At 36.2% G+C, this 24,142-nt stretch overlaps 1 protein-coding gene across 1 annotated transcript in view; it reads left to right on the top strand.

Moving 5' to 3' along the window:
* Positions 1-24,142, top strand: part of CCDC171 (coiled-coil domain containing 171) — a 293,576-nt gene that overhangs the window by 20,950 nt on the left and 248,484 nt on the right. The window contains exons 4-7 of the mRNA XM_039240931.1: positions 4,233-4,407; positions 7,557-7,747; positions 9,767-9,898; positions 19,022-19,168. Coding sequence (XP_039096862.1) covers positions 4,233-4,407; positions 7,557-7,747; positions 9,767-9,898; positions 19,022-19,168 — 645 coding nt within the window. The remainder of the gene's footprint in view (positions 1-4,232; positions 4,408-7,556; positions 7,748-9,766; positions 9,899-19,021; positions 19,169-24,142) is intronic.

Raw genomic sequence — 24,142 nt, 5'->3', positions numbered from 1 at the left:
GAGGGGCAAAGAAAAAGGTCACTATTTGTTTTTTTTATATATATGTATATATATAACAAATTTTTCGAAGCAGCTACAGTTCTTATTCTTAGAGATGGTCCTAAGGTTACAGTGATGGGGCAGGATGACTTTATATTTCAGAGGCTCAAGTTAGGCTTCTGCTCACTAGACTTAGATCTTTTCTGTTTTTTGTGCTGTTCTTTGTTTTGCTAAATTAGATCAAATAACGCTTTAGAACTGCTTCTGCAATATGGTAGGCATTAGCTACATGTGTCTTTTGAGCACTTGACCTGTGACTAGCCTGAATTAAGATGTGCTGTAAATGTAAAATACTAGATTTCAAAAACTTGGTACAAAAAATGCAAAACATTTCACTAATCATTTTTTGTAGGGTTCCATGTTGAAATAATGATAGTCTTGGATGCATTGGGTTAAATAAAAGATTAAAATTAATTTCATGTATTTATTTTTACTTTTTAGAATACTGGCATAAGAAAATGTAAAGTTACACATGAGACTCGCCTATATTTCTATTGGATAGCACTGTTTTAGAAGGTTGCCCATCTCTTTAATTCCTATGTATGCCATAATCAGTTAGATCGCACCACAACTCCTTGGGGTCAGAACTGCTATGCTTACTACTATACTCTTGGTACCTACTGGGTGCTGAGCTGGTTAATTGCTACCACCTGGACTTCGCCACTCTGGAATTCCATTATTTTGATGGAAACTGGGGAGTCCATCTCAACTGTGATGTATTCCACCATCTCCTATAATCTCTGGCATATAGAGATTAGCCACCAGAACTTTCTAAGGATGCTTATGTTGTCCCCTCCAGGGCATTTTATAGCATTTTAATTAGGAAAAGCCTATCCTTTGAACTCTTGAAGAGGATGTAGTTGGGGAAAAGGTTTGTTCACAAGAAAATCACGCCCATCTCCTTAAGTCTCCGTGTTATGTTAGTAAAGTACTGGCATTTTCACTTTATTAAGCGATTGTAGGCTCGTGTTGAATTCAGTTTACAGTCACCCATCCTAGTAAACTGTTAGAACAAGCTTCTTAAGTCCAAGGCAGTCCTATGTATGTTCTGCACATTCCTGGTGATACAAGATTAGTGAGATCTTGCATTTGTTTTGCTACATAAGCTATTTCTCCTGGAGTAGGCTGTATATATTTCTTCTCCTGGGGCACACTAAGATCTGAGTCTATCTGTGGTGACAAAGAGTGGCGGATATGGGTCTTTGCAAATCCTCTTGCAAGGCAACTGTTTCAGGTGCACTCATTAGTAAGTCCTGAAGCAAGAGGCTTAATAATATTAAGCAAGGCTAATTGTCTCAGGGAGGAGAAGCTGCTTTTGCTGGTAAGGGATGTTTAGAGGGGGTTTGGAAGTTTATAATTTTAAGATATGTCTAATTCCAGAAGTCCTCATCCCATCTCCTACCTTCCTACTTAATGCCCAACTGATGCATACTATCTTAACATTAGAAACTTGGTGAAACTCTCCATTCAACTTGTAATGTAATTCTGCATCCCCCATGATTAGATTTTGTGTGTGGTCCTTAGCCTTGTCTGCTGTGGGGCTACAAGATGTAAGGGATTCTTTTAAAGTCAGCATAGAAACTCTGGCTTTCTGACTGTTTGAGCTGAGCTTCTAAATCTCTGAGATTATCATTTTGCTTTTATAAGTTTTCCATCACAGTCGCAGTTAGCCTTCCCACTCTACAGGTCTTGAAATAAACAATGCTGCCCTAATGTTTAGGCACATGGCTCCTTCATTTCTTCAAGGCTTGTCCTCAAATGGCATTTTATTCTTTTTTTTTTTTTATAGTTTATTTTTGAGACAGACAGAGCACGAGTGGGGGAGAGGCAGAGAGAGAGGGAGACACAGAATCTGAAACAGGCTCCAGGCTCTGAGCTGTCAGCACAGAGCCCGACACGTGACTGGAACCCACCAACCGTGAGATCATGACCTGAGCCAAAGTCCGAAGCTTAACTGACTGAGCCACCCAGGCGCCCCAAATGGCATTTTATTCTTAACTGCACGTGATAGTTTAACAAATTGTGATCCCACTCTATGACATGGGTCACTGCAAAAGTATCCCGTTTCTACCTGCAAAGAGGTCTTCGTTGATAGTAGGGACTATCCAGAAGGATCTGAAGCAACAGGGAAGACAGAGACGCTGCTGGAGGGAGATCCCGAGCGGAGAACTTCCTTGGCTTCACAGTATATCACAGGTGCTTCGTATTGGCCAAAGCAGAGAGGCCAGTTGTCAAGAGACCCTGGGAAATGTAGTTCCTACAATACAGAGTCGGGCTGTAGAAGAACAGGGAGGGCATCTGAGGGCAAACAGGTGAATGACTGGCACAACTGGAAATGCCCAAATGTTAATTTCATTCTTATTGGGTGTTAGTGGGGGAGACAGTGGGCAGGGAGGGATGGAGTGATTCTGAAGCAAAGTGAGTTATCCTGAATATGTAATTAAGATTCTGTGGTTTTATTCTTCACTATTAAAGGATATTTGTAAATTCTTGTTTTGTAAGTGTGTTTTGAAGACATTTGCTTTTCTCAAATTTCTTAAAAATAAAATTAGTATTTTTAAATTATATGTGGAAAAATGTATAACTCTTGCTGTACTACTTATGGTAATTTCTTTTTTAAAAAAAATTTTAAAAATTTATTTTTGAGAGAGAGACATAGTATGAGTGGGGGAGGGGCAGAGAGAGAGGGAGAGACAGAATCCTTGAAGCAGACTCTAGGCTCTGAGCTGTCAGCACAGAGCCCGACATGGGGTTGAACTCATGAACCATAAGATCATAACCTGAGCCAAAGTCTAAAGCTTAACCGACTGAGCCACCTAGGTGCTCCTACTCAATGGTAATTTCTGATGCTGTGTTTATGAAATTCTTTTGTCTTTTCTTATCTGCTAATGGGACGGTCTTTTTCTAGCCTGATATAGTAGCTCAATGCTTTCCTACATGATGCCTTTCTAGCTTTGCCTCACATCCACCATCTCTTTCTTGTCAGCAGTAAATAATTTTGCTTTTCTTTGAACTATCACACGACATTTTTACTTCTTTTATAAAACTTATCCCACATGCCTTTCTATAGCATTTCATTACTTGAGATCAGGGACTCCATAATGTTTGTTTTAATATGTTTTTCTGTACTTGACACCTAAGAAGTATTTAATGAATCATTGATTGGATATAGAATTTTAGAGTGGGAATGCACCTTATAAATAATTTAGTTCTGACTCTCTGATCTATCTTCTGTCACACTACTTATGGAAGTATGTTAGATAGATTAGACCTAGTTATTAAATATCTAGTCGTCTAGATATTAGATAAATGAGAAATTAGTTCATTAATATCCCTGAAAAATTGGCACTTTTATTACTTCATGGTCCATCAGTAATGTCATAATCAAGAGAAATAATATAGACAGTATTTACTAAAGTACACTTTGATGCAATTTGCTTCTTTAAAAAATATGTTTACTTATTTTGAGAGAGAGTGCAAGTGGGGAAGAGCAGAGAGAGGAAGACAGAGAGAAAGAGAAAGAGAGAGAGAGAGAGAGAGGATCCCAAGCAGGCTCTGTACTGTGAGCTCACATCCTGACTCGAGGCACAATTTCATGAACTGTGAGATCATGACCTGAGCCAAAAATCAAGAATTGGACACTTAACTGACCGAACGACCCAGGTACCCTGATGTAATTTGGTTCTTGATTTCATTTAAAGAATAGGAAGAAGAGAGGGGAGAATGCATTTTAAAGTACTTACTATGTGCCATGCATTTTTTTCACTCCTTAGTAATGACTATTTCAGATGAAAACTTGCAGCGATTCAGGGGTGCCTGGATTGCTCAGATATGAGTCTTGATCTCGGGGTTGTGAGTTCAAGTCCCAAATTGGGCATAGAGCCTACTTAAAAAATAAAAACAAGCAAACAAACACTTGTGATTTCTCTTTATTTGTATAAGATCATACAAGAATTTATTGTTTTAATTTTTTCCTATAAGAGATTCTCTAGAAGTAGAAAACTAATGAGTGTCATTTGGTGAGGCTAGTACTTCTTTTCCAATCTTTTAGAAAAGTATAAATTTATAAATTCTTGTCTTATAAATATTATAGAAACAAATTTCTCTAAGACATTTAAATGTTTGCATGCATGATCTCATCATCTTGGTGACATATTTTAATATTGGTTCATGATCTCAAAATCTGTTGTTAGCTGGCAAGCTATGAGAGCCAGATTGCCAAGCTGCGATCCGAGGTTGAAAAAGGAGAGGCATTGCGACAAAGTCTGGAATATGACCTGGCTGTGGCTAGAAAGGAAGCTGGTCTCGGAAGACGGGCTGCTGAAGAAAGGTTAGCTGAGGCACAGAGGATCCAAGAAAAACTCTGTGGTAAGACTAGTTTTATTTTTCCCCATGTTTCAGGTTTTACCCTTATTGTATATCATTGCTCCCTGTTGGGTATGTTTACCATGTAGGGTCAGAGGTGGGGTTTGATCTTTGGCCTTTGATAGACAGATTTTGCTGTGTGGGTATCAAGTCTTCTACAGTTATGTGAACATTCACCTATTTTACACTGATTTTTTTTTTATGTTGTATATGTATGGAAAAAGGGATTCAAAATTCTGTTAATCACTTTGTAGAGCAGTTATTCCATGAATGGTCAATCAGCAGAATCACATAGAGAGAGCTCAAAAAAAAAATCTTAGGCCCCCCTATCACATGTAATCTGAGTTAGAATTTCTAGCTCAAGAGAATCTATGTGTTCAAGAAGTACTGCGAGTGATTCTGTTGATTAGCAAGGTTTGGGAACCATGGGTTAGAGTGTGGTGCCTAGAGAAGAAAAAGGTAGTGGATTTAATCCTCAAATACTGTTATATAGCATATGAACACTTAAAAGTCTTTTCATTTATGTATAGTATACGTAAAGAAATGTGCCTAATATAAGTGTATAACTCAGAAGAAGCACCCATATCATGGAATGGAAAATTACCAGAAGTCCTTCCACATGGATAACTACTACCCTGATTTTTTTCTTTTTAAGTTTTTTCATTTATTTGGAGAGAGAGAGAGAGCACAAGTTGGGGAGGGGCAGAAAGAAGGAGAGACAGAATCCCAAGCAGGCTTCGGGCCATTAACACAGTGGGGCTCAAACTCACAAACTGTCAGATCATGACCTGAGCCAAGATCAAAAGTTGGCTGCTGAACCCTGAGTCACCCAGGTGCCCCTACTACCCTGATTTTTATTTTTTTATTAAAAATTTGTAAAAAATGTTTAATTTTGAGAGAGAGAGATACACAGACGTGAGCGGGGAGGGGGCCGAGAGAGAGAGGGAGACACAGAATCCAAAGCAGACTCCAGGTTCTGAGCTGTCAGCACAGAGCCTGACGTGGGGCTTGAACCCACAAACTGAGATCATGACCTGAGCCAAAGTCAGATGCTTAGCTGATTGAGCCACCCCAGGTGCCCCTACTACCCTGATTTTTAATAGTAAGGATAAATTGTGCCTCTTTTTTGTACTTCGTATTAAATGGAATCATATAGTGTGTACTCTTTTATATCTGGCTTTTTTCCTTCAACATTGTGTGTGTGAGTTTATTCATATTGTTATATGAACATTGTGTGAATGCTTAATAGTATATTGTATGACATACCACATTTATGTATCCATTTCTGTTAATGGGCACTTGAGTCATGTCCAGTTTTTGGTTATCAAGAATAATGTTTCTATGGGGGCGCCTGGGTGGCTTAGTCGGTTAAAGCGTCCGACTTTTGCTTAGGTCATGATCTTGCGGTTCGTGGGTTTGAGCCCCGCATCGGGCTCTGTGCTGACTGCCAGCTCAGAGCCTGGAGCCTGTTTCAGTCTGTGACTCCCTGTCTCTCTCTGACCCTCCCCTGCTCATGCTGTCTCTCTCTCTCTCTTCTAGAAATAAATAAAAAACATTAAAAAAAAAAAGAATAATGTTTCTATGAACATTCTTTTTTTTTTTTTTTTTTTTTAAAGATCGTATTAAGTAATCTCTACACCCAACGTGGGGCCCATACTCACAACCCTGAGATCAAGAGTTACATGCTCCACTGACTGAGACAGCTAGGTGTCCCAATGTTGCTGTGAACTTTCTTGTAGGTAGCAAGTCTTAATTAAGAGAATCTTGAGCATGAATTCAGAAGATTTAGATTTAGTTTCTGGTTTTACCACTTACTTACTGATATTTGAATTTAGGTTGTTTTAAGGATGAAATGAAAAAGATGAAAGTGCTTTACTAACCACATGGGACTAAACAAATGTTAAGCTGTAGTTCTTCAAAAGGCTCTGGTACCTAACTGTGGCCAGCTGTCTTGGGTTATTGCCATTGGTCAGAAGTGTTTTTTTTTTTTTAATGTTTTATTTATTTCTGAGAGAGAGACAGCGTGAGCAGGGGAGGGTCAGAGAAAGAGAGAGATACAGAATCTGAAACAGGCTTCAGGCTCTGAGTTGGCTGTCAGACACAGGGCTCGAACCCACGAACTGCGAGATTATGACCTGAGCCGAAGTTGGACGCTCGACCGACTGAGCCACTCAGGCGCCCCTGGTCAGAAGTATTTTTGATTACCTCTGGCATTTAATAACCACACCACTACCTGCAACTTAAGAAAGTAAGAATTGAAAGGCACTAGATATACAAGTTAATGACGCTGATTTAATTATGAGGAGATGAAGTCCAGAGAAGGTGAGATGTTATTTTCCTGATGTCAAGTAATTTCAACAGACACTTTACAGAGGTAGATAGAAGAATAGCCATTAATGAGATTTAAAATTATTTTTCTTTTTCATGAGATCATGACCTCAGTTGAAATCAAGAGTCAGATGCTTAATCGACTAAGCCACCCAGGCACCCCAAACCCACATTTTTTTTCTTAAAAGATTTATTTATTTATTTAAGTAATGTCTACACTCACCATGGGACTTGGACCCTGAGATCAAGAGTCGTATGCTCCAGTGACTAGCCAACAAGGTGCCCCACCAAAAACCCTACAACATTTGACTTATTTTCTTGAATAAGAGAAAAAGTAGTAGAATGCAGCTGGTGCTATAGGTACACCTAAACTTGGGCATGCTTCTAGAAATATGTCATTCTTCAGCGCCTGAGTGGCTCAGTCAGTTAAGTATCTGACTTCGGCTCAGGTCATGATCTGACGGTTTGTGCGTTTGAGCACCGCTTCATGTGAGTCCCGCTTCTCTCTCTCTCCCCTTCTCTCTCTCACTCACTTGTACCCTCACTCTCTCTTAAAAAAAAAAAAAAGAAAGAAAAAGGAATATGTCATACTATTTCATGGCAAAATCACTGTTGTCTGGAAGGGAAGAAGAGATTAGGAAATCAGAGAATAGATTGTTCTGAAACAGTGAGCTTTTTTAGAGTTTATTGACGTGAAGTGGTTAAATCTTTTGTCCTAAGATCATGCTGTAATGAAATCAACTCCAACATCTAGGTGTTTGAACTCCTAGGGATGTAGTCTGTGGCTGTTAAATATACCTATTATTCTTTTATATTTTTAATAGCTCAGAATGCAGAACTTCAAGGAAAGGCAAGTGAGATCGAGAAGGCATTCCAGACTTCCCAGCTGAACTGGAAAGAAGAATGCAGAAGATTTGAACGTGACTTGGAGGAAAGAGACAATATAATTCAAAATTGCAATCAAGAACATGATTTACTTATGAAAGAAAAAAGCAGACTAGAGAAAACTCTACAGGTAACTTATTTTTATAAAGGAATTTTTCTATATTCATTGAGATGTGTTACACATTATTTGAAGTTGTCCTTGGAAAGGAAAATAACTACCACATATCAAGAAAATCTGCTTTCCTCTTACCCACCCTTTCCTTTTCCCTCTTTTTCCTTTCAGGAGCATTTTTATGGGTCTCTTCTGTAATATGCTTGAGCAATATATTAATATGTATACTGTTTCTTTTGTGAAAACAGTTTCAGATCTCTGATCAAACTAAAAAAGCTCAATTTATGTAGGATTATAAGAAGATGAGAACCTGTAGCCCTTTAGGTCCAGTAGCATGAAAATTTAGAAGGTTTGAAATGTGGGCTGTGGATTTAGGTCTGAATATACAATAGATACAAAAAATATTTATATATCTGATGTAAACTTCATTATCTATGTAGGGCACATTCTACTTAGACATGACATGACAAATATTTGATGACCTTTTACTGAGCTATTTATTTTCCCATTTTTTGTTCTTTTTTTAACTCTCTAAGGTAAAAGTATGATTTGATTGATTTTGCCTACCCCTTAAAAGATAGATTTTTAATTGCCTGTATTTGCCATGATTTTTGAAGCTTGAAGTTTAAATTTAAAAAAAAAAACATTATAGAAATGCTTTATATTTACCACTGGCATAAATGGCTCTTTAGAATTCTAGAAATCTTTATTAAAAGTAATTTTACATAAGCATTTACTCAACATAAAAGTTTCAGTACAAAGGTTCATTGTCGGCAGATCTTCTGATTTTCTCCATGTCATACACAGTTTGTCTCTTGTCTTCGTGGTATGTTCTGAGACCCTAGAATAGTGCTTGGTATGTTCAAGGGTCCCCTTAGTAGCTGGCTGCGGGGGAGTTTGTGTGGTTACAGGTGTTCCACGTCCCCGGGTGGCCCTGTATGGCCTTCCCCACGAAGAACATCTTGCAGCTACGTGGAAAGAAACGTAATGGCAGTCGCCTTCCTTAAGAGTCAGTCAGCCTGCACCTCAAATTAGAAGCTCTTTCTGTGAGCTTGCCCAGCTACTTGATGGGAGAACTCGGTTTAAATTTTATGCTATTGGCTTTGAACTGATGTGCACAGACTTTGGGGAAATTAGGGATTGAATAGGAGTCACACTATTTCACCCAAAGGGGAAAAAGCTCAAGGCCCTTTGTGACGGCTTTCCATTAGTGAAAGTTATAAGGGTAATCTTTATTATGCAGATCGCTTCTATTATTTATTCGGACACAGAAGGCTTTCCCCCCTTCTCAAATAAACCACAGACTCTTTCTCCTTGTGTTAATGGGAACTTAGTTTTAAACCCTATAGATTAGAAAATTGGGCTTCTTGGGGAACCTGCATTTTATATTTTTAGAGTTGGAACCAAATTAGATCTTATAAATGTAGTACAATTAGGAAACACAAAAGAAAAACCTTTTGCAAATATTATCTGTAGAACTAGAAATTAGTTACAGTCCAAACCTTGAAAATATTTTTTTTTGACTTTTCAAATTTTTAACATTCTGATTTGTTCCACAAAACTCCTTCCTTCCTGCCTTTGGTAAATAGAGGTCTCTGTCAGATTTATATGTACATGATCAGGAATAATCCAGTTTGTTCACAGGTAATAAGAACTTTACATGTTATCTACTTTACATATGGATTTACATATAGATTACATATAATCTACTTTTTGTTTCTTTATCATATCATTTTGTTCAAACTGCTGAAGTTAAATTTTTTAGAGAAATTAGGTTAAATATATGCCTCTCTCTCTTTCTATCTTTCTCTGTCTCTAATGTTGCTTAAGTTAAATGGATAACCACAGTTTCTTATTCACATCTACATTCTGATGGTCAAAATATGATATAGTTCTATTAATAATTTTAACATAAATTATAATGAGTTTTAGCAGTTTATAGGTAAGGAGAACCCTTTATATGCTTAAATTGGGGCTGAAGGAAGAAAGATGACTTTCATTGATCTAATAGTAAAGCAAGATTTTATTCATATAAAGGAAGCGTTGGAAAAACATCAGCAGGAGAAGAATGAGATGGAGTCTCATATCAGGGAGACAGCATTGGACGAGTTTAGATTACAAGCAGAACAATGGGAAGCAGAAAGAAGAGAGTTACAATTTATAGTACAGGTATTTAAAAAATAATAATTCAGTTCCTTAAATATATCTTTTTAATGCTTATTTTAAAAATTACATTAGTGCAATAGTTGACTAGCTTACTCAATGCAAAAATGGTCCTAGTCTTCGATTTCTGGAAGGCCATATTTCATTTGTAGTTACCTGACAATATGGATAGATGTTACCAGCAGATACTATCAGAATTAGAGTTGGGTGACTTCACTGCACAAATAATGTGATTTTGAGAAGGCCATATGTATACAATTGGTATTTTATTTTTCCAATTTAAAATATGAGATGGCTCACTTTAATAGCATAAAGAAATAGAATAATTGGATTTTAGATATTAAAGGATGCTTATACATTAACATAACAGTGATTTTTCAACTCTTTTGTTAAGAAGAGCAAATTCTTTTTTTTTTTTTTTTTTGCTTTATAAGAAGAGCAAACTCTTAATTATGTTTGATTACCCCTTTCTTCCAACACACAGAATATGCAAGGTTTCAAATAGTCCAGTTGGAAAATAACTGATTACATCCAACCCTCATTGTAGATGAGCAGATGGAGATTTATGATTTCCTGAGATCGTAGACTGAGTAATTCATGTGGGGAAAGGCAACCAGTCACCAGATTCTCACTCTGGGGTACTTTGCATTTTATTTCAGGAGATGATATATAAATTATTTTGAAGGAAAGATAAGATAAATTCAAACTGTTAATTAAAATTTAAAAGAGATTTTCATCATTTCTTTATTTATTTTGCATAAGGCATTTTTTCTATATAAAACAACAAGTTGAAATCTATTCTCGTAGATGTCCAAGATATGCATTCTTCACGGAATGAAAATATCCGTCTAAAAATTTTGGAGTAGTTTTATGTTAGAAACAACTGTGCAGGACAAAGGCAGCCAAAAACATGCAGAGAATAAGAGCCCCCTTATTTCTTTGAGTGAAAGCTGACAGTAAACAGTGGGAATACTGGATTTGTTCTATATGTAAGTTTTCAAAATACCAACAAATACTGAAACCTTTGGTCTTTGGCAATGCTTTTCTTACAGTTACTCCCTCTGTAGATTCTGGGAAGACACTGCAATCACTCTGCAGACCTCTTGGTATTCTTAGAGTCTGATTGTAATTTGTGAAGTTTGTTCTTTCATTGGTTCATTCATTCGTTCGTTCATTAATTCATTAATTCATTCATTCCCTAAGTACATACTGAGTTTCTGCTATGGGTACTGAGGATACAAAATTGAGATATGATTTCTGTCCTAGAAGATTTTAAAACAGAGAGACATGTAAAGAGAGAAATAAAATTTTGAAAATATTCTATGGGATCATCAAAGAGAAATGTATTAACTGCCCAGGAGACTAGGGAAACCATCACGGAGCAGATGATATTTAAACTGTTGTTAATTATGTTAAAGGCTACCTAAAACAAACAAGTAAACATTAGTAAATGCAAATAATCTCTTCATTTCTAACTAGTCAGAAGTCTCCAGTGTCCCCAGTCAGTAGTCTGAAATTTATCAAATACGATTTAGAGACCTTTAAATGTGTGGATGATGTGATTTAGATGCGGTGTCTAGGTCAATGAAATGTATGTGGTTATACCAGACTTTATATTATGAAGTGCTAAAGGAATACGGTATCAGCTTTTTTTTTTTTTTTTTAAAGATTTTATTATCTCTTTTAAGTAATCTCTATAGCCAACATGGGGCTCAAACTCACAACCTCTAGATCACATACTCCACTGACTGAGCCAGCCAGGAGCCCCTGTATCAGTCTTTAATTATTATGTATGAGAAAGAATAGGGAATATACTCCTAGTTACTACCACCTTTTGTAAGGTATATTTTTTAAAGTTTTTATTTAAATGCCAGTTAGTTAACATGTAGTATAATGTTGGCATAAGATAAAATTTACTGTATTTTATAACCAAAATGTTCAGAGCTTAGTCTCTCACTTCCTTGTCCTTTTAACATTAACAAAAGAAAACTGTCTTTCCTTTTTAAAGCTGATTTAAGAAACTATTCATATTTTTCAAAGTCTTTTTTTAAACAACTTGTGGGATAGATTGAAATTCTCTTCTCTTCCTATTGGCTGTTGATGGGTTTAGGTTTCCATCCTATAATTAGATGTTAGTATGGTATAGTGTTCTCTTTGTGTAACTCTCTAAGGGAATTCGGTTTTTAAAACACGTTTAAAAAAACCCTTCTAAGTGAAACCCCATCTTTAACAGACAAAGCAGGTGTAGTATTTCTTTCATCTGGGCTTTAGAATTCAGACCCGCTATAAAAAAAAAAATCTTAATTTTATGCCATGTCTCCTTTCTTTCCTAGTAATTGAAACGCTAAATAGAGGTTACTTCTCTGGAATATTAATGGGAACTCTAGTACAGTTACCTCATTTAAAAAAGTGCTTCTCATTTTTTTAAATGCACGCCCTTTTTTTGATAAACATAAAAACACATCTTTCTTTAGCATTATTTAAAATTTCAGAACAAATCAAAGGTAAAAAGCTCCCATTAAAGCAACAAATCCAAGCCAATTTAATTTAAAGACAAAGTATTAATATTGATTTTCAAATATATTCTTTTTTATCTTTATCAAAAATTTTAATTTAAAATGGCCATTTGTTGTGTTTTTATTAGCTTTTCTTTGTTCCTGCTATAGCAATGTGAACTTTGAGGCTAGTGATTTGTTCGAAGCTTTTCTGTTATAGACAGTGTGGGACATGCAGCAGTAAAGGGTTGTGTTATAGCACCATGCCCTTTCCTTTGTCATTTTCCCAGTTCATTTCAATAAAGAAGTTATTGGTAGGATTGAAAGCATTTAGAAGATGAACATATATTTTTTTCATATTTATTTTGTTTCCCAAATTCTGTAACTCAACCAATGAATGAAATGATCCTTTCTTCCTCTGCTGACTAAATTTGGTTTGTGGATATAGTGACTAAGGGGTAGAAGAGTTTGTAATGGCAAAGAGCATGAGAAATGTCGAATGAAAATTATTTCGTACAGTAAAGACAGGGGAGGAAGAGAGGGGAGCGGTAAAGGAAGATATCAGAGCACACTTGGGCATCAGCTAGCTGCACGTTAGGGACTGGAGGACAATGTGTAAAGATTGACCTGGTAGGCACGACTGTGATCTAGGGGTAGCTTGGAGAAAGCTCCATGGACAGGAAGCATTTCAGAAGTTTGCCTGCGAGGATCTAGACCAGCAAGGAGCATGTCTTTGCAGTTTCCTAGGAAACTGCCCACTGGGGCCCTGTGTAAGCACATGGCATAGACAGTGACTCTGAAGCTGATACTGCCTGTTGTTTTCAAACAGGAAATGTCTTATATTTAGTTTATAAAATTACTATATAGTGTGCTCACTGTAAAAATGCCCTAATTTAGGGAGATTTAAAAGCAAAAGTGAAGGTCTTAAGACCCCCCCCCCTTGCATCCCACTCCTTATCTGAGGGTATACAAACATTCATCATTGAATTACATAAATAGAATTATATTCTTCAGTATGTCTGTTTTTTGATATCCTTATGTTATTCTTACAGGTGTTTGCATGGTTTTCTGCCATGTGGACATTCCTAATAAATATTAAGCAATCCCTTATTGATAGACATTTAATTTCCTTCAAAAATTTTTTGCTCTAGTTAAAAATGAGTTGGGAGGGTTGCTGGATAGCTCAGTTGGTTAAGTGTTCGACTTTGACTAGGGTCATGATCTCGAGGTTCATGAGTTCGAGCCACACGTTGGGCTGTCTGCTGTCAGTGTGGAACCTACTTTGGGTTCTCTGTTCCCCTCTGTCTGCCCCTCCCCTACTTGTGTGCATTCACTCTCTCAAAAATAAATAAACATTAAAAAAATGATTTGGAGCACCTGCTTGGCTCAGTTGGTAAAGCATGCAGCTCTTTGTCTTGGGGTTGTGAGTTCAAGCCCTGCGTTGGGCATAGAGCTTACTTAAAAAAAATAGAAAATTAAAAAGAAAAAGAAAAAAATGATTCACTAACATTCGTGGCCATACCTTTGAGCTGTTGTATAAGTGATTGAACTGTGTAAATGCCTAGAGGTATCACTGGTTGGTCTGCAAGTTTATGGATTTAAATTATGATAAGTATTACACAAAGTTAGTACCGTTTTATACTCTACGGCTGCAAACACTATTTCTGATTGTAGAACTGTGCTGGCTTTGGGAATTTAAGGAAGAACAGCTTGTTCTGGGTCTTTTAGGAGATAAGCATTATTAGATTAAGGTGGTAATAGCTAAATTGATATATTTCATAAGGTAAGAAGGAGGGATATTCTAGCTCTGATAAGTTTGTTTTTTTCCTCCAGTACATTTCTAACTAAACTCATAATTCTTCAGGCTTGAAGCTGTATTTTGGAGTCTGAGAAATGTTTATATGAGTACATATAAAAATTATACTTTTTGGGCTATGTTTCTGAAAAATGTGGAAAGAAGGCAAGTTTATTTTCTAATAGAACAATGTGATTTCCTGGGATTGTAAATGTCAGTTCAAAAATAAGCCTCATTTAAAAATATTTTAAGTTCAACACCTCCCTCTAGTGGAAGTAAGAAAAATTCCTTTAATTTCCATTGTCCTTAGTACGATTTGGTTACACACACACACCCCCACACAAACTGCATGTACTTTTTCACTGTAAGGATCCAGGTAGCTTTTTGTTTTATTGGAAAATAAGGTCTGTGACAAAAGTTTTAAAAATTTATTTGAAAGGAGGCAAATTAATCTTGATATATAAATGCATGAACTATTTTATAGCTCTTTTGGAATTTTCTTCTATGTTACAATGCATCCCAGCCTTGGATTGTGTTGATAACACCATAAACTTAAAAACAAATATTTGAACATACAAAAAATAACAGGGATTAATATAACCACTACCCAGTATAACCTACCAATACCATTGCTATAACTAGTATTTACCATTTAGATCACGTGTTTGTCATACTTGTTTCAAAATTAAGAACAGATGAGCAATAAGTTACATTATCTAAGAATTAAAAAAATATTTATTTACTTTGAGAGAGAGGGAGAGTGTGCTGGGGACGAGCAGAGAGTGAGGGAGAGAGAGAATCTGAAGCAGGCTCTGTGCTGTCAACACAGAGCCCGACTTGGAGCTCGATCCCATGACTGTGAGATCATGACTGGGACCAAAACCGAGAGTTGGACACTCAACCAACCGAGCCCCCCAGATGCCCCAAACCTTGCCCTTCTTACAGAGATTCCACTGATTTTCTTGAATAAGTGTTTATTGGATTATTGCAAGCCTATGGTTAATTTCCAGTTATGAGAAATTTGATTTTGGCATTTTTTCTTCCGTGTTCTTGCTGCTTTTATGGAGGAAAGAATTTTTGTCAGTCCTTACTCTGCCATTCTGAAATTATTTCTATTCTCTGAAGTTACTGTCAGGTTTTATCCTCTTTATATGTGTTTCTCTCAGGTTGTTTTTTCCCCTTTCTCCTTGATTTAGATTTCATCTTTACGTTGGTATTTCCTCCCAAATATTGCTTTTTCTTATGTTTAAGAGTTGGGGACAAAAGTGCTTATTAGAAACTCTGAGTGTTTGTGTTTGCTCTTTGAGCTGTGATCTTCACTGTAGGGTTGCCTGGCTGGGTACTTGGAATGGATACGTATAGAATTCTCCTGCCTGCCCCAACTAACGTAACAAGAGGTAGAAAGTAGAAAACCTGATAGAACCAGTGTCAAAATTCCAGGCTGTATTGCTTAACCAATAAGCAAAAAGAAACATCCAAGGAGCAAATAATTTCAGTCTTAGTGAACTCTGACAGGGAATGGAATTATCTTGATAACATACCAAACTGATAAATCTTTAACATTTCAAACATTTATTTATTTATTTATTATTTATTATTTTTTATTATTTTAAATGTTTTTTAAAATTTATTTCTGAGAGAGAGAGAGAGAGACAGTGTGGGCAGGGGAGGGTCAGAGAGCGAGGGAGACACAGAATCTGAAGCAGTCTCCAGGCTCTGAGCTAGCTGTTAGTACAGAGCCCGATGGAGGGCTCGAACCCACGAACTGTGAGATCATGACCTGAGCCAAAGTCAGATGCTTAACTGACTAAGCCACCCAGGTGCCCCTATTTATTAGTTTTTAGAGAGAGCGGCATGTGAGAAAGGGAGGGGGCAGAGACAGAGAGAGACAGAGAGAGAGAGACAGTGAGACAGAGAGAGAGGAGAGAGAGAGAGAGAGAGAGAGAGAGAGAGAGAATCTTAAATAGGTTCTATGCTCAGCACAGAGCCCGACTCAGGGCTTGATCCTATGACCCTGGGATCATGACCTGAGCTGAAATCAAGAGTCAGAACTCAACAACTAAGCCACCCAGGTGCCCCCCATTTTTTAAAAGTAGGCTCCACATTAGATGTGGGGCTTGAACTCACGACCCGTAGGTCAAGAGTCATGTGCCCTACTGGTTGAGCCAGCTAGGCACCCCCCAAAAACTGATAAATCATGATGCTAAATTGACAAAGATGCAAGAAAAGATAATTATAGCCAGTCTCACTAATGAATATACATACAAAAGTGTTATATAAAATATTAGCCAACTCAATGCAGCAAAATATAACAGATATAGTAATAAAAGTCTTTATGCAATAAATGCCAAGTGAGTTTAACTTAGAAAATTAATCAATGTAATCGTAAATTAATATAACCCCTTCACTATGTAATATAAGTTTCTTGGATATGTAAATAGAATTCCTTTAAAATCTATACTATATGAGGAAAGCAGTTTTTAAAATAACAACTATGTTTTTATATCCATATCCGAGAATATATTGTAATTGTCACATAATAGTAACTATTTGACCTCTGCATTAAAACTGATTGTTAGGTCAGAATTTCATCTACATCTTGTAAGACTTTTATTTAAAGGCTATTTTAACATATTTAACATTTAATATAGGTCAAGTATCATAAAGTTAAAATCTCACCAATAAATATAATAAGCCCTAACTGATCCGTCATTGATTTTCCAGTTGTTCCTTTTTATAGTATTAAATTGAAACTGTCATGGAATGATGGACATCCTTTTTGTTTAGTGTAATGAAATAATTGCATTTTGTCTTTCTGTACTGTTTATCGATAGGATGGGAATCACAAGGCATATTTTCTCATAAATAAATCTCATGAGACTTCTTGAATACTTTAGTTTCTCTGCTTTATTTAATACATTTTGTTTGAAATAATTGCCATCAACTAGGATATAAGCATTTTTTACTTTTTGTTTTTATTTCAAATTATTTGGTTTACTTTGTGATTAACCTTGTAAATGGTTGTTTATTCATTTAAAAATACGCAAAGTACTTTGTGTGGACGATAGAAAGTTAGAAATTATGTGTCAATCAAGAGGGCATATGATTTAACAGTGAATTTGGATTAATGCTGGTAGTATTGACTGCTTGAAGGAGGGGGACCTATCCTGCAGAATAATAATAGTATCTCAGACTAGTATAATGCTTAATGGTGTGAAAAGTACTATCGTATGTGAAGGTACTGTTATGACGAAATTAGATTATATATGGCCATATATAAACCCATTTATTCCTGAATCCATCCAGAGCATCATTCAAAACTATGAGTGCTATCTGCTAGTTGCAGGCCGTGCTGGCACACTTTTGCTCTGGTATCCAGCTTTGCTTTTATCTGTGATAGTTTAAGGATTGACAGTATGTAAGTAGATGAATTTCTGTACGTGAAGACGTTTCCATTACCTGAAGAAAATAAGAGTTCATGTGTATTTGGTTACAGAGTAGTAATCCCATGAATGAGGGGGTTTGGAAAGAAGAATTAAATTACGTTTTGTTCTTCATCCTTTGTGGACTGTACTGCTGGGTGCTTTTCAAATTAGAATCTTTTATAGAGAATTGTATTTGATGCTTGTGACATTTTCTCTCAGACTCTGATGACACCCTTTGAGTGGCTAGTAATACTTGAAATCATAATAAGAAATACTTGTACATGTGTCTGAATAAGATTGTGCTGGTGGGGGGAAAGTGGGAGAGAAGCCTTTGTCAGAGATCTACCTCAGTGGGAATGATGAATCTAGACGTGTTATTGTGGAAAATACCTTTGATACGTGTGTTACTTTATGTTTGAACTCTCATAAAATTCACCTCTGTCTGATTTCTGAATTCAGTTGGAAAAGGAGATGGAGAGATTTAGGTAGAAGACTACCTGATGTTCTCTTTCTTTCAATAATACAGCAAAGAGTTAAAAAGTTGAAAGCTGAAGGAAACGAAACACAGCCACCTAGTGGATGCAGCTTTAAGAGCTATGACCACAGTTACAGTACCGTGAGCTCACATAAAAATCTCGCAAGGGTCATTATTAAGCATTCAAGCTAATATTTCTTATCACACAAAGGGGCAATGTACATTTGTATTACAAAATATTTTAAAATTTTAATGAGGGGGAGAACATATATGGTGGTTGGACTACAGCATTATGTAAATAACCTCAGAGGTCAATTGAACTAGCATAACATTATAGAGAACTGTATACATTTTCAACTACAACATTTATTAATCAGATTTTTAAAATTGTAAATTTCCAGTAGTGTGCTTTGACCATGTGTATATTCTGAAACATTGCTGGAATATCTAGACCCCTCTTGCCTATAAGAGCCAGTGTCTATAAGACCCTTGAAAAATATGGATCCTTGAACTTCATCCACTTACCTGTGGCTCTTTTTTAATATGTTAGAAATTTTTTTGGAGCTTTTGGACAATTTGAAAAAACTTAGAGATGAACTGTGTCTCTTAGAAATATGTGAAAAAATTAAAAAGTTAAGTATTTTAAGAACACCTTGTAAATACATATAACATAGAAAATACGGGTAATCGACTATTTGTGTTATGAGTAAGGCTACAGTAGACTACAGTTAACAGTAGGCTATTGGTCCTTAATTTTGCAGAGTCACAAGTCATATACAGATTTTTCGACTGTGCATGGGTCAGTGCAGGGTCTTATGTTGTTTGAGGGTCTCTCGTATAAATTAACCTGTTGTGGTTAAAGCACAGATTTAGTTACTTCTTCTATAAAATAAATTTTTGTCATAGTTGACTAATAAACTTAAATGAATTATTTTTCAGGAGCAAGATAATGCTGTACAAAATATGCACAAGAAGGTAGAGAAATTAGAAGCTGAACACATGGACTGCTCTGACCTTTTACGGCGACAAACGAGTGAGCTTGAATTTAGCACCCAACGAGAAGAACGTCTTAGAAAAGAGTTTGAGGTATATTTTCCTCATTCTTTTAAACCGTATATATGTTGGGGCATCTGGGTAGTTTGGCTGGTAGGGCGTGTGACTCTTGATTTTAGCTCAGGTCATGATCCTAGGGTCATGAGATCAAGCCCTGTGTCAGGCTCGGTGCTGAGCATGGAGCCTCCTTAAGATTCTCTCTCTCCCTCTGCCCCACTCCCCTGCTCCTGTGCTCAGTCTCTAAAATAAAAATGAAAACAAACAAACAAACATATATATGTTATCCAGTCAGTAATTTAAGATCAGAGAAAATTTTACTCTGTAATAAAATATAAAACTAATTTTTTCGAGGCGCCTGGGTGGCTTAGTCGGTTGAGTGTCCAACTTCGGCTCAGGTCATGATCTCACCGCTTGTGGGTTCAAGCTCCATGTTGGGTTTCGTGCTGACAGCTCAGAGACTGGATCCTGCTTTGGATTCTGTGTCTCCCCCTCTCTCTGCCCCTCTCATGCTCATGCAGTCTCTCTCTGTTTCTCAATAATAAATAAATGTTTAAAAAATTAAAAAAAAATCCTAATTTTTGCAGCATTTTTTTATATTGAATATTTGGATTCTTTGAAAACTTTGTATCTGAGTAAATTATATTTGCCCCTAATTTTTAAAAACTATCCATTTTGAACAGTGCTTATGGAATATTTGGAAAATTTGAGGGTAATTGTTTAAATTATAAGGTTGAGGAAGCAACACAGGAAAGGATTTTGCACACATACCACTAAGTTCTAATTTTGTAGTTTGAATCCTGTACCAGCTGCATGGTTTTGTGGGTAAGACGTAAATGGGAAAGAAGCATCAATTTACATATGAAAAATGTGATTTTTATGAGAGAATGATGCTGATGGTCAATTTAATTAATTTTGAGAGAAATCTATGTGTTCATTCTTCCTTTTTAAAATTTCCTTTTGGGGCACCTGGGTGGCTTAGTCGGTTAAGCGTCCGACTTTCGCTTAGGTCATGATCTCGCGGTTCGTGGGTTCGAGCCCCGCGTCGGGCTCTGTGCTGACTGCCAGCTCAGAGCCTGGAGCCTGTTTCAGTCTGTGACTCCCTCTCTCTCTGACCCTCCGCTGCTCACGCTGTCTCTCTCTCTCTCCTAGAAATAAATAAAAATATTTAAAAAAAAAATAAAATTTCCTTTTGTTGTTTGGGAAATGAAGTATTTCAATAGATAAAGAAGTTTTGTTTTAAACATAATTTATAATTGTTATTAGGTAAATAAACATTTATGAAGTGAATCCAATGATAAAATGCTAGAGATGTTCTGGTTAAACTCACTGCTGTCATTTAACATTTTTCTGGAAATTTCAGCCAAAGAGGTATATGATGGAAGGACAACAATAAGAAATTATTGTTGTGGGAAAGGAGGTGTGTCTCTTATTATTTTCAGATGATACAGTTATACCCTAAATAATCAAGAAAATCAACTTTAGAATTATTAATACTAGTAAAAACATTCAGTAAGGAGGCCGGAAAGAAAATAATATGTGACACTTGTATTTACATTCTTACATAGCAGCAATAATCAGAGAATACAATATTTAAAATATTTAAGAAGTTTTCTTCACAGGAATATAATCAACTACAAGCACCTTAAAATCTACAAAATTTAGCTGAGAGTTTTCAAGAAAATGGTAAGACATTTTGGGGATGCTCAATCCTGTAACAATATGAATCCTCCCTGGATTTTATTATGGGTTAAAACAGTTCCAATAAAAAATTCAGTGAAATTATTTTGGGAAGACAGATTCGGAAATTCATGTTGAAGACTAAGGAGCTACACAAAAGTTTCTAAAGCACTTCGATAAGAGTGATGAGCTGGGGCTCACTGTTTCAGAGTTAATACATGCTCTAAAGCTTTAGTAATGTATCAGTTGTGGTGTTTTGGTTGTATGCAATAGAAAGCAACTTTGGTTAACTTAAATAGGGAATTCAGTGAAGAATATGGTAATCATATTCACAGAATCAGGATGAAACCTAGGGAGTTAGGCTTCAAAATGAATCTCAGAGCGTTTCTAGAAGGCTTGGGAACAGAAATGATGGATGAAACTGGGATGAATTAGTATCCTCAATTTTTATTTTATCAATAACAATTTGGTATCATTCCTTTTGTACCTTTATTTAGGATTCAAATTCCAGAGAGAAAATATTTGATTGAAAGAGGGAGCTTGCTCCAAATAAATCTCTCTCAGTTCTACTAAAAATAAAGCCTAGGGGTGCCTGGGTGACTCAGTTGGTTAAGCATCCGATTCTTGATTTTGGCTCAGGTCATGATCGTGGTTGGTAGGTTTGAGCCCTGTGTTGGGCTCTGCATTGATATCACAGAGCCTGCCTGGGAGTCTCTCTCTCTCTCTCTCTCTCTCTCAAAATAAATAAACTTAAAAAAAAAGCCACAGAGCGCCTACTTGGTTAAGCAGGGACTCCAGCTCAGGTCATGATCTTATAGTTCACGAGTTCAAGTCCTGCATGATTGGTGTCTTCCTGTCTCTCTGCCCCTCCTCTACTTGCACTCTTATCTTTCTCTCTCTCTCTCTCTCAAAAAAAAAAAAAATAAATAAAAAAATAAAGCCCCCAAAAGAAATTTTTATAAAGAAAATTAGGGTTCTGGTACCAAAAGAAGGGGAAAAGAGATTGTTGAGTGGCCAAAAAGTATGCTAACTCTAAGAGCAAACTTTAAATGGCACAGAATTGAAAGGCCAATAGTAGACTTACTGAATATATATAAAATCTAGTATCTTAACATACCATTTTAAATCAGTGAGGATAGGAAAGATTATTCAGTGGGTCATGTTGAAACAATTGGTTACCTATTTGGGACAAAATAAAATTAGATTCCTATCTTACATTGTATTCTGAAATAAGTTCCACTTGGATTAAGAAAGAGTAAAATATTAAACGCTGATAAACTAAGAAGAAGAAAATTTAAGTTCTTTTGCTCTCTGATTGCAGTATGACTTACTACTAATCATAAAAGCAAAGGAACAAAATCGTAAAGGAATAGATTTATAGCTTTGACTATGAAAAATTAAAGTCGTATACAGTAAAACCTTGGTTTATGAGCATAATTTGTTTTGGAAACATGCTTGTAATCCAAAGCATTTATTTATCAAAGCGAATTTCCCCATAAGAAATAATGGAAACTCAGATGATTTATTCCATAGCTCCAAAATATTCATATAAAAATGATTACAATACTGTAATATAATACAAAATAAAAAAATACAAAATATAAAGAGAAATAAATTAACCTACAATTACCTTTGAAAGCCTTAGTGGCTGGTGTGAGTGAGACAAAAGAGAGGAGGGTTATTGTGTAGGACGACTTTCATGGTCACTAATGGAATCACTGCTGTCTATTGGCTTGTCCTATGGACCTTTGTATATGCTCACATGGATGTTGACTACTGTACAGTATAAATAAACTCTTGTCGTCTACTCTATTTAATGTAACTGGTAATAAGGCTGCAGAAGAAAGCGTCCATATCCGCAGGCAGCCTGACCTAGAATGAGGCAAAGCATTCCTAAGCTTCCTCTTGAATGGAAAAGCAAAGGACAGTCCATAGGTGCTTTGAAGTGACAAAAAATACAGTAGTGCCAGTTGTGGGCACTTTTCAACGTTCTGAAAAATCACCAATTTCTGCTAAACACCGAAGCCTGAGATCAGATCAGGCATTTCAGCATGGGAGATGATCACCCACAATCCTGCAGTGAATGAGAGAGAGAGAGAGAGAGAACCACCACTGGCTTAGTTGTGATCATGTGAGTTTTGGCATCAAGTACTACTCCTATTGCAAGACATCGCTCGTTTATCAGGTTAAAATTTATTAGAAATGTTTGCTCATCTTGTGGAACACTCGCAGAACAAGTTACTTGCAATCCAGCGTTTTACCATATAAGTAAATTGTCCACTTCAAATAAGGTAAAAAGACAAACAAATGAGAAAAATACTTACAGGAAAGGGTAAATATAACTCTGTCTCTGTATCTCTCTATGTAAATCCCACACTCTTGATGAGAAAAAAGGAGAAAACCTTTACGAAAAAAAAAATCTTCCAAGGACATTGGGGAAGATGTGAAAGATGTTCAGATGGAAAACAAACACATGAAAAATTCTAAATCTCACCATGATGTAAGAAAGGCTATAATACTCAAAATGCTAAGATTAAAGAAAAAGATAGCACCTGGTGTTGCCAAGGTATACCTTGCTGGTGGGACTTGGAAAGGTATAAAGCCTTGAAGGGGGTACATTTGTCGGTGATCCTTTGCTCATTCTCATCATCCCTATCTGTAAGATTTCTTGGCCCTCTGTTTCTTTCAAAAATTTTTTTACATGGAAAGCTTTAAACAGATTTTAAAAAGTGAAGAGAATAGTATAATGAACCTAATGTACTGGTCACCAGCTTCAACAATGACTTACATATGGCCATTATTTTATCATTTATACCCCACTTGCTTTCCCCCTTCCTATTAAAGTGAAATGAATCCCAGGTATCATATTATTTTAACCAAAAATATTTCATTATGACTAAAAAATAAGGGGTCTTTATTTATAGTTACATTATGAATATCAAGTCTAAATCGACAGTGATTACTCAATACAGTCAAATATCCAGGCATTATTCACATTTCAATTTGCTTCATAAACAACGTAAATGTGTGTAACTCTGGGACTTAAGTCAGAGTTCCTGTTAGGTCTATACATTACAATTGGTTGATATGTTTTGTGAATCTCTCTTAATCTAAAGATTCTCCATCTGTAATTTTTTTTTGTTCCTTGTATTTGTATATTCTCAGAATTATTTGTGGTATTGAGTTCCCACTGACTCTGCAGTTACAGAACATCAAACAAACAATGTTTCTTTGTATGGATCTTTTTTATTCAATATGCAGGGCATGCTGACCATTTTAGTTAGGAAACTCATGCCCTTCATTTTTAGGAATCCTCATGTGTTATTTCCT

Source organism: Hyaena hyaena, unplaced genomic scaffold, assembly GCF_003009895.1.
Source record: "Hyaena hyaena isolate Hyena2069 unplaced genomic scaffold, ASM300989v1 scaffold_185, whole genome shotgun sequence".
Classification (NCBI taxonomy): Eukaryota; Metazoa; Chordata; class Mammalia; order Carnivora; family Hyaenidae; genus Hyaena; species Hyaena hyaena.
This window is presented reverse-complemented; position numbering and strand designations above follow the sequence as displayed.